Raw genomic sequence first — 17,686 nt, 5'->3', positions numbered from 1 at the left:
GCTATTGTCCTTTACAGCCAAGTCCTTTGAAACATTGTAACTGGAGGCAGTGGGGGTTATTTGATATTATGGGTTTTGTAGCATGCACTTTGTGATACTGTAGCAGTAATGAATCCCAGCTCAGGCTGGAGGTTACCTCCCGGGTGATCTCTTTAGAGCTTTGTTGCTGAACAGCTGGAAATGCAGCTGAGGTGAAGTGGCTTGTCTTTCTTACGCTGTCCCTAAACAGATTTTTCTTAGGTTTAGTTTTTAAATGGATGAATATACTGAGTGCAACGTGCACCTGTGTGTTTTTTTGAGCACATGCACGTACTTGAAGGCAAGCATAGTTAGGTAACTGTGCAGTTAAGAATACAGGTATTTGAGCTTTGCTGAAAGATGTTTGTATCTCCTGTTCTTGCCGGTGGCTTACTTAAGTATACAAAGTATTGTTTCACTGATTTTTGACTGTGAGCTTTAGGAACTGATGTGGAAGACAGAATGTTAGAGAAGAAACGAGTTCCTGTGGTGGTTTTAAGAGGTATTTTGCATAAAACTTGTGGCTGGGTGCTTTTCTTAAATGCAGACAACGTTTTTGTCATCAGTGAATGCTGCATAACAAAGGAAAATTGATTTTAGGCTAAAAGGTGGATTGACATGGGAACGTAAAATTACTGTTGCCGTTGATTGACCGTTTATTTTCTTCCACAGAAATGCATTCACAAACCTCTTCAGAGTATTCAGAATCTCGAAGTTCTTGTGTGTTTCATGGGTTTTCGATTGAAACATGAATCAAAACTGACTTTCTGTGATGCTTGCTGATTTTTATAAGAATGGAGAAAGGACTCTGTTAGGTTTCAGCCATCCTTTCAGTAATTAGCCTGCATCATATTCATTGGAGAAAGACTCAAGATACTATTTGCTTTTAAGATACGTTGCATCCTACTCTCATGAGAAATTCCTTCCTAATTTTGCTTGTCTTGAAGCATAATGTATTATATTTCTTCTGAGCTTTCAGTTGACTTTTTGATAGGATTATTCCGAATGAACTACTACAAATTTTTAAAATTGTTTGCATCTTCAAAGCATGCAAAGCTAGTGATCCCTGGCAACATTCTGCTTCATGTTAAGAGTAGAGAACTGTGGTTCAGAATAGGTCGGAAGAGAGATTTTGAAATGATGTGTTTATATTACAGTCCCATATATTGTGTCACTTTAGATCGAATTGAGGACCTTTGGTGCTGAAAGAATGAGGCTGTACAGGTTTGCTTGAAGAGACAGGCACTCAAAACTGTAGCAGATCCTTATTGACTGATGAAGCGTGGAGGGGAGAGAGAATATTTGTGTTGATGACCAGGAGCTTACACTAAGACATAGCTAACATGTAAGACAAGTGGTGGAAGCTAGTGACTAAAATGTCCTAATGCAGGCAACGTTATGTTTCAGAATTGTATTTGTTCCTTTCTCATGTGTGCTAGTTAGTATAGCTTCTTTACCACAGTGGGTCTTCTGAGCAATATGTATAGTGTTTTTGTATTAGCACTGGGTTTTTCATTGGCATTTGAAGAGAAGAGCAAATTATTAACGTGAGTCAGCAAGCACAGGCTTGATATGGAAACATTCAGTATTTAATTGGAAGAGAAGTTTTATATTTACACTAACTTTGGCTTCTTTTCTCTCCTATGTTACAGAAATACTAATATGGAGCGTTTGACCTTCTAATCTCTAATAGTTGAATCTTCTGATACCAGGATTAGGAAAGAGTGCCTTCAGAACCAATATGTAGCAAATGGGTATTGCACCTCCGACGCTCCTCCCTTGGTTCAACACTTGTAAGTTTTAAGGATCCTTGTAGCCTCAGCAGTGAATTGTTAACGTCAGAAACGGATTTCATGTGGTGCTTGTTAAACACTGAGTCACCATGAGTAGTAATCTAGGAAAAGAAAAAGACTGTAAAGAGAAGGATCCAAAAGTCCCATCATCAAAAGAAAGGGAGAAGGAGGCCAAAGCCTCTGGAGGATTTGGGAAAGAGGGCAAAGAAAAGGAGCCTAAGACCAAAGGGAAAGATGCCAAAGATGGAAAGAAGGACTCCAGTAGCACGCAGCCTGGGGTAGCCTTTTCAGTGGACAATACGATAAAACGACCTAATCCAGCCACAGGTACCCGCAAAAAATCCAGCAATGCTGAAGTGATCAAAGAGCTAAATAAATGCCGGGAAGAGAATTCAATGCGCTTGGACTTGTCCAAGAGGTCTATACACATGCTTCCATCAGCTATCAAAGAGTTAACGCAATTAACGGAACTTTATTTATACAGTAACAAATTGCAGTCTCTACCAGCAGAGGTGGGCTGTCTTGTGAACCTGATGACACTGGCCCTGAGTGAAAACTCACTCACCAGTTTGCCTGACTCTCTCGATAACTTGAAGAAACTGCGCATGCTTGACCTACGGCATAACAAACTTAGAGAAATTCCTTCGGTGGTGTATAGGCTAAGCTCTCTTGCCACTCTTTACCTACGCTTTAATCGTATAACTACTGTGGAAAAGGATATCAAAAACTTGTCAAAACTCACCATGCTTAGCATACGAGAGAACAAAATCAAGCAACTACCTGCTGAAATCGGTAAGCGATTACACTGATTGAAAGTTTAATTTTTTGCCTAAGTTCGTTTTGCAGTTCAATTAAGTATGCATAAACTACCACTTCTTGAGGTGCCTTTCTGCATCTAAAACTTGCATAAAATTGTGCCATTGATCATAGAGTTGCGATGTTAGCTTATACTGAGAGTAGTCAACACCTTGCAGATACTTCTTAAACGAACCCCCTTTTTCCTCATCCATAATCTTAAAAATCAGCTGTAACTTTTGTCATGTTTACCTTGTTCTATCAAACACTATGTCTTCAGAGCCCGAATAGTTTTAAAAAACCAAGAAACAGAGTCAGATTTTATTTTAAGATTTCTTTATAAATCATTTATGAACGTATTGTAAATTATTAAAAGTTATAAACAGATTATGGGCGTGAGTAATATGTTACAGAGGGATATGACCGTGGTAATAGAAGGTCGAGTAGGTAGCTACATGCTATTGTTGTGAGCAATCTGTTGGAAGTCGAAACAGTTGATAATGTAGGTTAATGATTCATGAAAGCGTCTACCTTTTATAGGTCATGAATATGTTATGTTAATACATGGAATCTTAATATAAAGTGATCAAGTGTTGTATGTGTAGTTGATGATTCTTATGTTTTTTTTTAACAATTTATATTTATTTTTCCAAAAAGTGTTACAAAATTTTGACAGGTAAATGTGAAGTAGTTATGAAAGTGGCTTATTGATTTAAATAGTGTATTACTGAAAATGCATTGGAATACCTGTATGTCAGTAACTCCAGGGTTGCATCTAATGGGTTCTGATGCATGAAAACATCTTATTAGACTGTTCTCAGGCGATATTCCAATACTACTTATATGCCTCATAAAAAGGAGATTCTATCACAAGCTTTTTATTCTATCTATCTCCAGATTTCCAAATTAAAGCATAGCTTAGTATATTTAGGGGGAGGAGGAAGAGAAACTTCATAAATATAAGAAACTACTTTAAGTGTAGAAAAAAAACTTGCAAAAGATACTTAACTTAGTCCATGCTGCACTGTTTAGTAATAATTCCTGTCTCTTATTTTTAAACACTAGTGTGAGACTTTTTCCTGTTAATGTACTCTTGCATTGGCTGGGTTAAGCATCACTGAAATTTGTCCCTGTATTCAATAGTTTTTGCAAAGTTTGGGAAATGCTCTTGTTTGGATCCCTTACTGATCTTTCACACCAGCAGTGCTGGCTTCTTCTCTTGCACCTTGATATATAAGATGTATAAGATAAAATATTCTTGATGGCAGAAAATCCTGGAGACTTCTTAAACTGCTGGTCAAGTTGCCAGCAGTGTCCAGCACAGAGAGCTTCTGCAGGATACTAGACACTGAAGAAGCGTAAAGAAACTGCCCGTTCTTGGTCTCATTCTTTTGGCTCCCTGTAGGTACATTTGTAACATATTCTATCATAGCCACAGAAACACTTTTTTTCTCAAGGCAAGAATTAAATAGTTAACTTGGTATGTCTTCTGATAAAAAAGATTTTTCAGTTGGCACTAGCATCTCAGCAATCCTGGGAATTTCCCCTGGGAGAACTAAGGAATTATAAGTTTGACCTGTTGTTTTGGCATTTCAGTTTAAATCTAACAGTGTCTTTGAATCTTTCACTAATCAGAGAATCATTCTGGAAACCACGGGGCTGGTATTTGCAACCAACAACATACTGTGTGATTCTAGCTATGTGGAAAAAGTTGTGACTGATATAGCCAGTTGAGATGCGTTATACTGTTTTCAGTACTTTACCTGGATCTGTTTTGTGGCCCAGTTATTAAATATAATCTAGCAGAGAGACAGCCTCTGAAGTTCAACTGATTCTCAATAGTCTTGAAAAGTTGTATATAATCATTTCATAAGGAAATAGCAGATATATGTACTGCTTCCATCTTTCATATTCTATTTATTTATTATTCTTATGGTGATATGCATACTGGCAGTGTTCTCAGCCCTTTATCACACCCTGGGCTGAGAACAGTAAGTACTTCACTTTTGTCTCTGTGTCCAGAAGTTAGTTGGGCCTTTATTTGTATTGTGGTAATGCCTTTGTTTCTTGTTATGGATCAGCACCTCTTGTTTTTGTGCTTGTAAAATGATTAGTGCAAAAAGACTGTCGCTCTTCCAAAGAATTTCAAAGGGGTTTTGCTGTGTTTAGCAGCATACTTTTTTACGTAAAGTGACTTTTTTTGACTAGGTTGCTTGCGAATGAATCAATTTGGAAAATTAGCTTATTTAAAGGACTTCTAAGTTTAAGTAACATGTAATTTTACCCTGCCAAAATATGCAAAACAGGTATTTGAAAGCCTTTTACTTCAAATAATAAAAACAGACAAGATGGTTTCACTCTTGTAGTTGATTTCTCCTCCCTTTCATGTATCCTTGTTCTAGTACAAAAATGGCATGCCTGGGTTGGAAACAGCTGAGAAATGAAACTGCTGAGAAACGGGTTTTTCACTTTCCAGAGGAATTTCTGTTAGTTTCTGTAAACAGTTGTTAGAGCTCTGTTTTGCATGCGCGCGGTTTATTTCAAAAAAAAAAAAAAAAAAGTCTTTTAAGTCAGAATGATTTAAATCCCTTTTACATTTATAATACAGTTCCTAAATACTATATACAAAGCTGAACTTAAAAGTAAACAGTCTTGTATTATCAGCTTGTAAATAACAGAAAGTTTTGTTGCTGCAAAGCAGGAAGTAAAATGAGGCCATTATCTTTTATAAAGCAATATCATGCGGAGCATTTCAAATTCTCTTTTAAAACACCCCATTGTTCTACAGCCCAAGGCTCACATATCTGATGGTAAGCTCTAGCGTGCTTGTTCATATTTTTAAAAATTCAAAGCTTATATAACCCACTGACTTGTTCAGCGAGGAAAAGTCTTCCAGCTGTTAGCTATGACTTGTTCCTTTAGCTATTCAGGAATATAACTGCGTTAAAAAACCTGGATTTTAATTATTTTGTCTTTTGGTAATAGACACGCTACAAAAAGTTGCCCTGCACAAAAAAGAAACTTCAGCTTGAAAGGTGGGATGTTGCTACCGCTCCTTAGCGAGAAGGAACAACCTTTTAGGAGCTGGGGTTGAGTGTGATGAAATTAAAGTTTAATGAGTGCTCTTATCATGCTGCAAGGGAGTTGCTGATGGCCTTCACTCCCACTGAACACAAAATATCAGTTGTGTATGATTACAAAAGGTTTTCCATGAGAGAAACTTTAGAAGCTTTCTAACTTAAAATAGTAGTTGCCTGCTTTGCGAGCAATCGTCCCGTATTCTTCTAAAAATCTTTAGTCTACAGCATTATACGCTAAAGTTTATTTTCCTTCTACTCTCATTCAAAGGAATTGAAAGTAAGCCCCAGAGTCGAAGTGCTCCCATATTTGAGACCTTTCTTCCAATATCTAATATGTTTATGGTCAGTTTATTTTTATGCCAATGATGTTGCTCTGTTCTTAACATTTATTCTCCTGTTGTGTTTGTAGACTGCAATTATATCTTCTCTTAGCCATTGCTTAGACTGGAATATTTAGTCTTGGGTAAAATCTCCATTCTTTCAGTCACCTCGTTACCTGTTTTCTACATCATTTTATGTTTTGACTGGTAAGCCTGCATGACTAGTTTGAATGTACCGTTCCAGGTGAGTGTTTCCCTGTTTGTGTTGGAGGTATCTCTGTCGATGCAGTCTATAAGGATCATATAGCTGTGTTACACTGGTATTGCACAAATATCCTTGTGGTCGTCTAAAACATCTGCCCTCTTTGCCTTCTCTGTTCTCCCCTCCATGATCAGCCCTGAGGCCTTACTAGAAAGGTAGACTTTACGTGTATGGCTTTACTTCTTTGCAGTGTTAAATTTCATGCAGTTTCTGTCAGTTTATTCCAGTGCCTCCAGGCTCCTGGAAGACCCTCACTTTCTGACTCAGTCATTGCTAAAATATACTGCACAAGATGGGTCTTGAGGTGGATTCTTAAGAATCCTGAAGAGGTAGCGTCCACCCAAGGTGGTATTTTACTTTCAGTCTGTTATCTGAATAGCGACTTGTAGGCAATTCCTTAGCTGTCTTGACGTCTTGTACCAGTTGCTATCTGAGTTTCCTCATTATTTTCTGCATGCACATCTACATAAGACATCTTTGTGGAATCTAAATGGACTAGACCGAACGAACTAGGTTTTTGTACTATATTATTTGTACAAAACTGTTCATATCTCTTTGTGCAGAACTAGTTTAATATTTTATTGATTTACTTTTTTGGAATCCTATGTTTTGCCTCTGTTTTCTACTTACATTCGTGCCTTTTGTATCCTGCAAAATCTGTTGCTTTGTGTGGTGTTCAGATGAACGTAAGGGCCTTCAGATGTTCCCACTGTTTCTTCTTCTTTCCTAAACATTGAATTGGTATTCTCCAATGCTGTGGTACTATTTCTTGTTTGATAGATGTCTTGCAGAAACTATACAACTGGTCATGTGCTTTGAAAATAAACTTCTAGAAATGCTTATCTAGAACATCTACTGCTGCGCAAGCATACAGTGTTAGTACTTGTTAGAGATCCCTTTCAGGGAAACCTGGGGTTAACTCTAAACCACTTAAAAGTCTGAGGGAGGGTAAAACATGTCACAAAATGTTATTTGCAAAACACGTAGTTGATCAGATCTGACCAGTTACTGGAAAATACTTTAAAGTAACTGGACTGTCACAGTGTGTTTTGTCTTGAAGAAAATCTAGAAGAGGTGAACCTACGCAGCGTTCAACTGCGAGGAAGTAACCTAGTATTTGTCTGGGTTCTATTTTGGGCTTTAAACTGGCTTTGATAGTTAAACGACACAAACTTAAGTGAGGTGACTACAGTGGGGGAAAAGGTTGATTTGCATTTAAAACAAACTGTTTTAATAAAAAAGAGGAAGTAGTTAGTAAGATGAGGTGTTTGTTTCTGGTCCTTGTGTCCTTTAAAGATTTTCTTTTTTTCCAGAATGTAATACATCTCATTCCCTTGTGTTTAGTTTGTTTTACTTTAGGATGATGACAATAAGCTTTCCTGTCTTTTCAGCGTTCAGAACGCGTCTTAACTTTAAAGAACCATAATTGAACTGAACTCACTCAGTGAGCCAAAAATGAAGAAAATGTTCTTTACCCTTCGGAAAAAAATATTTCCTTAGTAGCTCAGCAAATTCAGGCTCTAGGCACTTAGCAGGTCATTGCTACCAGTCCTTTATAGGACCTTCCTTAACACTTTTCCAGCAACATATATATTGCTCACATGTTTTTAATGTGATTGGAAATTAATTTAGTAGACTATATAGTAAGGTGAGATTTTGATATGCATTACTATAATTTCAGATGCAAATAGACTTGTTTTGAGTAAGAATACATTAAAAAATGCATTTAACTGAAAACATGTTCAGTTTTTTTTACCCATTCTTTTTTGCATGTTTAGTCAAGAGCTCTTTTCAAGAACAGCTGAATTAGGAGGGGGTTTCATGAAATGTCTGTGCTGATGGGTAACAGGTTCATGATGCTATAAGTGGCAGTATCCGCTCCCTTCCTCCTAGCTTCCCAGCTGCTCAGTCGTCCTGCCTCCTTCATCTGAATTGTTCCTTCGTGAGCTGATTTATCTCACTAAACTGGCAGAAAACTATGCATGTTTTTGCTGCTTTTGTTTTCTATTAATTTAATGAATTGAATTTGGTGAGGTTTCAAGTAAGACTGGAACTGCTATAAGAGGAGCAGTGAGACAGCATGGATTGGTTTGGATGGGGAAAGCAGGGCCTTTCTCTTCCCCAGCACCGAGCTGTTAAAACAGCTTAGCTTGCTTCAGTTCACTTTTGAAATCTCAGTTAGGATTGCTGATGTTGTATCAAAGCATGTAAAATGCTCTGCAACTGACTGGACTAGATGGTCTCCAGAGGTCCCTTCCTACCTAAACCATTCTGTGATTCTGTGATCTGATGAAAATGATTTACTGTCTGCAGAGAGCCATTGAGAATGCACCGTGTTTCCCTTTCAGAATCTCTCTTCTTCTTTCCTGTTGGTTTCCCATCTCTTGTTCCACAAAGTCCTGTGTGAGTTATTGGAGTCCTGATAGCATCAACTCGCCCCCACTGTCCTGAAGCAGGATTTGTTGTTTTTTTATGTGTAGGGGTCAGAATTAATTTATGCAAGTTTCTTGATGGCAAAAGTATTCTCATACCCAGTTTTTCTTATAAATTGCATCCTACATAATAATGGCCATACATTTGCAGACCTGGAGTGCATCTTGCTTAGTATCTTGCCTCCGACAGTAGCCTAAGCAAATGTCTGTAAAAACAGGGTAAGTGTATGTGAGGTTTACCCTCGGTTCTTTCCCAGTGCCCAGCTATTTTCAGTTCAGCAATTTCCTGAGTCTGGTGCAGCTTGTCTGTTTAGTAGACTTCTCTTCCGAGTACTTGACTGTTTTTCTCTTTCAACTCATATAAACTATTCACATGCTTGGCAAGCTCCACATATTTGCCCTAAGCGTGGCTCTTGATAGCTACTTTTAATGGCCTCTAGTTCTTACGTTCAAAGAGATGGTCATGTTCACAATTTTTAAATCATCCCTCCAAATCTTGCTTCTGAGTGTTAACGGATGGTTTGGAACCCATCACTTCTTATGTGAAGCTAGATTGGGTTGTCCCTGGTCCCCCACAGGCATTGCTTTATGCTATCTGCTTTGGATTTCATCTGTCATTTTGTTGCCCAGCCGCTGAGTCTTGTCAAGTTCCACAGTTTTCTCAGTCTGTGGTAGCATTTACTGTCATGAAAAGTTTAGTATCAATCATCTGACTTCTGTTGCTCCTCAGCCCTTTTTCCTGGGTTGTAGCTATGCTCATGTCAAGTATGTATACATACAAAGTGCAAAAGCAGAACTTACCTGTTCAATTGGGTGTTGAATCTTCGGTAGCATCGATGAAAGACAGCATTAATGGAAAGACCCCCCCCCTCCCCAGGTGGAAGCTTTGCCAAAAGACAAACTTCAAGGATAACTATGGCAATTAATTCACAAGGTGGACTCCAGCTTCATCACCATATTGGGTAAATTGTCCATTCCTCCGAGATCAAAAGGTTGCAGATTAGAATGGAAGAATGTGAAAGCTATGGTGAGTCAGACGGTGAGCACGAGAAGGATGAAAACCAGAGGAACTGTCTTGGGATGAGGCCAAACAAATACTTCTATTTGCAGTTTGTTGCTTAAGCTAACCTTTTGCATTTCTTATATCTAGGTTTTTATTGCATTCTTCCATACTGTGGTGCAGAAATTATTTTGCACAAACAAGTTGACAATATTTTCTTTACAAAGACAAATATTTAAGTTTTTCTTTTTGTTTTAGCACATACAAGATCAAGAATAAATTGTCAACACAGTTGAAATTGCATTCGCATAGTTTCTGCAAGTTTCTTAAGACTCCAAATATTGTGTTTTCTGTCTGTGAATGCAACTTTTATTCTATGGAGAATCTGGTCAGGGCTGTTCTGCAGGGGAAATATTTTTAGACTGTAATTCAGGGAATCTGCCTACACCAGACTTGGAATGTCTCTGTGACTTTCTTCTGTTCTTCCCTTCCCCCCTCTACCCAATATTTAGATCATTTGTGGTTTCTATGCTACTTTGAAACTCTTTTTCATAACACTTGCACCTGTTTGGTTTTCTGTAGCAGAGACAGCAAACCAGATGTGTGCAGCTGCATTAGTGCATGTCTGCTCACTCCATCCTGAATGTAGTGCCTCCGCATTCAATGACTTTTTAGTTGCGGAGCTTCTCAGTGATACTCTGAATTTCCTTTCCCCCCTTTTAGTAGAAATTTATAGGAAATTTATTTAAGTGTATTATTTGTATTTAAGAACCCGTTCTGTTTCAGCGATTGGGAAGAAACCAAGTTGTCTCTTGGACTTAGTTGTCATACTAGTATCTGCAAACACAGAGGTTTAGGGTATTTTTTTTTTTGTATTTGTATTCTAATGTGATTAAAGCCTGAAGTCAGGAACAGGAGTGTAATACATAGAGGCATTCATGTGCCATTCCCTAGAAATTAGAGAAAATGACTCCTTATTGGATCTGGTTCTGGTCGCTTTCTTGAGTTGCAGCAAGGGTAAAGACCTTAATTTTGGACAGCTGCAGTTTTGATATCTGGGTTCCAGTTCCTCTGAAAGCTCCTGTGGGAACTCAGTTTTGTGTCTTGTCAGCTAGTCCAATTCCTCTTCTGATTGCATTTTCTTCAGACTGGCTTTAGGATAATGATTAAGTAGTCCTGCCTTTTTGATCTTGCAAAGCTAATTGGGATGATGCCCCAAATATAATTCCAATGAATGCTGACAGCTTGTTACAAGTCTAGTGTTTGAATGTTTCTTAATTTCGATTTTACAGTTATTTTGACTGTTTGAATACTTTCACAAGTGCAAAATAGAGGGGAATAATCACTTCCTTCAGCCTGCTCTTGCTAATGCAGCCCAGTATGTGGTTAGCCTTTATCATTGCGAAGCATGCTGTTGACTCACATTCAACAGGGACAGGAACCAATATGTGGCCGCTGGTTCAACTCCACCAGAGTTGACCCCAAGGTCTTTACCTGCAGAGCTGCTCCTTCACTAATTAGTTCCCAGGTTATACCGTTTTATGCAGTTACGCCATCCTAGCTGCAAGACTTAGTGTCTGTCCTTGCTGATCTTTGAGGTTTCTGTCAATTTGTCTTACTGCCATCTCAAATCCTGTCTTGAGCTTTTGCTAAAGACTGTATCTTCTCAGATTTTAAAATGTTGCTTGAACATATTTTTAATTGTATGTATGTGTATTTATTGTTTATAACTGAAAGTAACAAAGTGCTCTGCTTTTGTATGTCTTGCGCAGGTTTGTCTTAAACTGAATTTTTAGTTTTTTCTTTTTGTTGAACTTAGCTTCAGTGCTTTTTGAGTGCTTCCCACAACTAGATCCTCCTGTAAGTTGTGCAAGTTTTAAATATTTTATTGTGCTTAATTCCTGTTTATGAGTATATTAACTTTGGTAAAGAAAGCTAAATCATTTGTGACTATATAAAAATGATATTCCTTTACTCGGTAGCTCCTGTGCATGAGTTGTATTTGTGTAGTGATAATTCAAAGTAGCTCTTATTTCTTAATCACCTGTTTGCACAGTTGGTAATAGGCAGCAAGCAAAAAGTTCATCCTGTCTCAATGGCATGAGTACCTCTCAATGGTGTACTCAAATCTGATTGAGAGGGAAAAGGTTAATTTGTTCCAAAAGCGTAGAATTCTTTTTAATTTTTTCTAAAATGGAGACACTTACCTCAAATAGCTTTATGGACAGACTGAAAATTCTTTTACCTTATTTTGCTAGCAGAGAGTCTAGTGAGAGAATAACTACTACCAGCGTCGTGGGAAATATTTGCAATTTGTTGCCAGCACTGCTAATTTTAGATAATTTTTCTTTAGAAAAACATTAACTTACAAGCAGTATTCTGACACACCAGAGTGAGCTTCCACTAATATCTGCACTCTCTTCTTCCTTGTACTTTCCAGTAAGAGTCTTTATCCTCCTTGCTGTGTCATCTGGCCCAGGATTTATCATGTTGTGAAGGATTTCACAATGTTCAATCTGCCTAAGCAGGGGCAGGCGTGGATTTAATCCAGGGGAAAACAGGTTATATTACAAGTTGTGTCTGCTATCCAAGAGTGTTTCCCACTGAGTGAGTTTATGGTACGAGTCACAGAAGCCTATTTGACATTGACACATACTCTCTCCCTACGTTACTCTTAGCTTATGTGTGCTTTTACCTACATATATATGTGTATATATATATGTATGTATGTGTGTGTGTGTGCATATTTAACAAACCTATGTCTTATTTTTTAAATGGAAAGGAATAATTTTCACAGTTAAGAAATTAGGGCATGTGACTTGGTTCTTCTTGTCCCCCCAGGCTTTCAGGGTTAGCTATGTAATTGGACTATAACTCTGCCTCACCGTACAGAAAATATTAGTCTCTTCATAATGGTGTGCTTTTCAGCATATGTATTTAGCTTTGTCATGCTGTAACATTTAATCTCGGTGCATATGAGAAGAACAGTGAGGTGAATACTGTTTTTATTATAAATCTCTAATTCATTTTAAGGACATCATTAGATGTATACTTCAGGCTGTTTTTAATTGGAAGGTCATTGGGAGTCTTCTAGAAACGATATTCTCTGAAAAATACATATGAATTATCTAAAATTTTTATTTTTTAGGTTGTTTTAAAATATAAGTTTTTAAACAATACATAGTGGATTTAATTAACCTTTTTGTGAAGATTATTTTTCTTATGGAGAATCCATTCTGTGTGTTTCATGTGGACACTGCTTCTATTTTAACCTCTTTTCCTGTCAAACCAGGTAGTACATACATTTTTGTCTGCTTTCTTGACATACCTTCAGCTTCAATAGCTTCTGTTTCCCCGTGTCAATTACAGTGAAAGATATTATTAAAAACCCCTTCAAAACCCAGAAACTTCCTAGTTTATGTTGTACTTGCCCCGAGGATGCTCATCTCTTTTGTGCAGCTGGAATAGGCCGTAGCGAATCCTTTATTCACTCCTGTTAGCTTAAGATTTGTATGTTTTGGCCATTACTTGGGGCTGAGAGAGTAAGTTCATTTTACCTGCGATCAGTATTTCCTGAAATCACTGCTTGAATTACTCAGTGATTGCTGGTGTTTGGACAGTCTTTTGCTGAAGTGATTCTGGGATTGCCTGTGTGGTAAGGGGGAACGTGTTTTTTGTGTTTTTCCTTAGTACACCCTTTTCTTGGTAAAGCTTATTTCAAGCTGTGGACAGCCTGTTTCTAGCTACCATGCTTCTGTTCAGTTGGTGAAGAAACAAACATATTTCAGCAAAGTTTTTCAATGTAGTACACTAGAGCATCAGAGTCAGCAAGTTTTGATTCTTTTAATATGAATATCATGAGTTCATCACCAGCCATTTTTCTTCTCGTGTCTGTGTGAATCATTCTTTTAGGGTTTGTTTCTTTTTTTTTTTTTTTGACATATGCTTCTTACCCTGGCTGAGCAAAAAATGCAAGACTGCAGTCTTGGTGAAACTTATTTTCACCTTTTTGAGAAGCTATTTCTTCAGTACAGTGGCCACTATTGAGACAAGGAGGACATTTTTCATCATTGAAACAAGTTGTCTTTATATTTGGCCCTAGGAACAACTCTGTGCAGATGGCAAGATGGTTGGCCTTAAGTTTGGCCTCTTTGTTCTTCCAGCTCATTATTTGTTGTATCGATTGTTTATGCCATGTGTTTATCCTGGCATCGTTTGTGAAAGAGCTGCTGTTGTGCAGCAGTGCAGCGTACAGTGTATCCATTCATTGGGTGAATTATTGCTGTCAGTTGGCCATTGAAAGAGCAGTCCGTGTTCTTTAACTACTGACCTGACAACAGTGTGCTTTCAGTGCATTAAGTGATTATCATCTTGGGTAGTGGAACGCTTTCCGTATTTTTGGTTGTGTTAACTGCAGTGTTTTTTCTTGGGGGGCTGCTCAATTTGGCAGCCTGATAGAGGTGAGACTGCCGCAGCTCCGCGCCCACAGGTCCAACCGGTAGCAAGACTGAGCATGTACTCCCTCGCAGTAGGTACTCGCACAAACGCATATATATATACAATACACACACAGCTGAGCACGTGGATCAACACAGACAGAAATGTGATCTGTGCAGTAACTGGCCCTGTATCCTTGGTCTCCCCAGCTGCTGACTCCTGAGGCCTGCAGCCCCACTCAGGTTGCTGGTAGAGACCCCCTTGCTCACAGGCACACACGCTTCCCCCCCCTCTTCCCCCCCCCCCCACCTGCAATCTCACACACGTGTCTCAGTTGACCTTCAGACCTTCTGGTCTCTGCAGTAGTTGGCCTGGACCTCCTGGCCCCTCCGGCAGCCAGCTCGTCCAGTTAACTCACTCGGAGACACGTATGTATCTGGCCCAGACTTTTGGTCAGTTTGACATGTGGCTCTCAAGTCACTTAACCTACTTGCTAGCAGGTTTGGCTTGATAATGTGATCATACCCTGACGTCACACTTCACTTGCTCCAGTTGCTGGTACCCTGCATGTATGGGCCCCTACAACACATGGTCTGACTCCAGTTCCTGGCTCTCAGACCTTTGTACTCATATGCACAGAGAACAGAGCACCCAGGAGAATGGTTAGAAATGGAGTTTAATGAGAACACAGACCAGGCTGCGGTGATCAGGAGCATGACATGGCCAGAAAAACTTACCAACCAGCATCTCAGTACAAGACAGACATGGATTTACTCAAGCGAGTCCAGAAAAGGGCCACAGAGATGACTAAGGGACTGGAGCATCTCTCATACAAGGAAAGACTGAGAGTTAGGCCTGTTTAGCTTGGAGAAGAGAAGGCTCAGGGGGATCTTATCAATGTGTATAAATACCTGATGGGGGCGATGTAAAGAGAATGAGGCCGGAGTTTTCTCAGTGATGCCCAGTGGCAGGACAAGAGGCGATGGGCACAAGCTGAAACACATGAAATTCCACTTGAATGTACTGCGAGAGTGGTTGAACACTGGAATAAGCTGTCCAGAGAGGTTGTGGAGTCTCCATCCTTGGAGATATGCAGAGCCCATGGTCCTAGGCAACGGACTGTGGGTGACCCTGCTTGATCAGGGGAGTTGGACTAGATGCCCTCCAGAGGTGCCTTCCAGCCCCAACTATTCTGTGATTCTGTGAGCTGTTTACATGGGACCCTTTTATCCCCTTATCCCTCTATTTTCCCATGCTTGTTCCTCCCCAAACCACCTTGATTCCTCCTTTCTGCCCCACCTTTGTTTTCCCTAAACATCTCATGATAAGTCAGTTCCAAAATGCTCTTCCCTGCATCCCATAGTAAGTCTCTAAGCCCCGTGGGCAGTAACACCCGTCAGCCTGAAAGATGCCTTTCTGTTTACTCATTGTGGTGGGTCTCACCCCTGGACCCAGGGGGCTCATGGCTCTCCTAGGATAGCCATGGGAGTAACCAGGACAGGGTATCTGGGCCCCCCTGCTGCTGTCCTCTGTGCTCCTTTGTGTGTGGGGAGATGAGCCTTTTATCACATAACCTAAAGTTTTTCACCTTGGTAAGAGGAGCGTATCTGATTTAAGATTTTTTCCTTATGCCATAGAGAACAACAGGACAAATTGACCTTACATGCTTTTTGTTGACTTGCGCGTTGACTTGGATTGTTGAGACCAAAACAGAGAAAATGCTGAAGAGTTTCAGGGCCAACAACAGTTCATCTCCCCTCTCTTCCCCCTCCCCTTCAGCCCTTAAGGGGAAAAAAGGTATTAAAATGAAGTTTCACTTCATTTTGGACCATTTTGGTGACATGCTGTCAAACCACAAGTAGTATTATGTCTAAGAGCCAAGATTCTTTCCTGAGCAATATGAACTGTGTTTAAATAGCTATATCAAGTACGGCTGTACAACTTAAACCAAAATGTTAGCTTGCCTTTAGTTGGCTAAACAAACATGGGCATCTTCCCCCCCACCCCTTCCAGAATTAGATATTGAGATGTTTGTGGCAAACATGTCTTGCTGTTGCCAGAGTTTTCAGCAGGTGCAAAAAGGAAGTGCAACAAATGTTACTGCAAAAACCCAAGGGTCTCTTCAACTTCAGCAGATGTAGAGTGGGGAGAAGTCAAGTAAAAGAGAAATCACTGTGATGAAGTGGAATTTATGCCGCGTTTTGAATTTGGCATCATTGGTTTAGTTCTGAAGTGAAAACAAATGAAGAAGAGTGTCAGATCTGAACTTAATTATGAATTGAAAACTGCTACTGTAAAGTTCTGCAAAAATTACGAGATTATCTTTGTAAAGATTTGTGGGTTTTTTGTTCATTTTTTGTTTTAAAGGGGGAGGGGGATTTAAAAGCCTTGTTCTAGCTTTTCCTCTGCCTTCTGTTGCCTTCTACACTTCTCTACAGTTCTGTTTTTCATGAAAGCAAGTAGACGAACAGACCCTACCACTACAGAACATTGCATCTTGCTCAACCTCTTAAATTTGCTTTCTTCTGCATATTAATGGAATCGCAGCATGTGTGGCTTGTGCTGTGCTGGATCCAATATGATCGACTCTCGGCTCTGGGGTTGCCTGGAATACGATTGAATTCTGACTTAAGAGAGCGGAGCTCACAGGTTGTGACAGAGGAGCTGCTTAACCACCTCCTTTATGTTTTCCTTTGCATGTCTTCTGGAAAATCTATCCTGATTTGGGTCAATAAATGCAGCAAATAAGATCAGTTGTATATAAACAATTGTTTAAAAAGCAGAAGAATGAAGCTGTTGGCATTGAATTTTTTTTTTTCTTCTGAACTTTCGTAACTTTTTGTGATATGGAGTAAGTATTGTGGATATAGGCCACCTGCAACTTAGATACAGAGAATGAGTTCAAAAATACATTGTGTTTTAATAACTCAGGATTTGTGCCAGCAGTGGTGACTGGCTGATCTAAAGGGGGGACAGTCTGTGCTTCAGAACTTGCCCAGTGTAGTTCTATAGGTCCGTGGGGAAAATCTGTAAAGGGTTAGGACAAAAATGTAACGTTCCTCAATGGGAATTTGCTACTCTTCTGAATTTGTTACTCATAGAGTGATACGTTTTACCTGAACACAGTGACCTCGTCTTTACCGGATAGAGTTGAAGCTGTTAAAGTAACTCGCATTAATTTCACCTCCATGAGAAGCAAAGAATACAAATGCATGCACCCATGAGTACATGCGCCTGCACACACACGTTAGGGTGTTTTTTTGTTTTGTTTTTTGTTTTTAATAACAAACCCCGAAACCTACTGGTTTGAATGCAGTATGTTTGTCGTTAAAATCAGTGGAACTAGTGTGGGTAGCAAGTTGTGCCTAGTTCTACTTTTAAAATCATGCATAAAGTTCCGGAATGAAAACGTTTAGTGTAAAGTAGCTTTAAACTACTAAGCTTTAGTCTAGTCTTTTTTAAACCTTTTATTTCAAACTTTTATTGACTTTTATTGTACTTGCATATTTAAAATATAATAATCTATAGGAATAGGTTTAGAGTTTAATT

General features: G+C 39.1%; 1 protein-coding gene across 1 annotated transcript in view; it reads left to right on the top strand.

Moving 5' to 3' along the window:
- SHOC2 (SHOC2 leucine rich repeat scaffold protein) overlaps positions 1-17,686 on the top strand; it is a 70,864-nt gene that overhangs the window by 27,022 nt on the left and 26,156 nt on the right. Inside the window, exon 2 of the mRNA XM_068949632.1 lies at positions 1,671-2,603. Coding sequence (XP_068805733.1) covers positions 1,901-2,603 — 703 coding nt within the window. The 5' untranslated portion in view covers positions 1,671-1,900. The remainder of the gene's footprint in view (positions 1-1,670; positions 2,604-17,686) is intronic.

Source organism: Struthio camelus, chromosome 7 (assembly GCF_040807025.1).
Source record: "Struthio camelus isolate bStrCam1 chromosome 7, bStrCam1.hap1, whole genome shotgun sequence".
Classification (NCBI taxonomy): Eukaryota; Metazoa; Chordata; class Aves; order Struthioniformes; family Struthionidae; genus Struthio; species Struthio camelus.
This window is presented reverse-complemented; position numbering and strand designations above follow the sequence as displayed.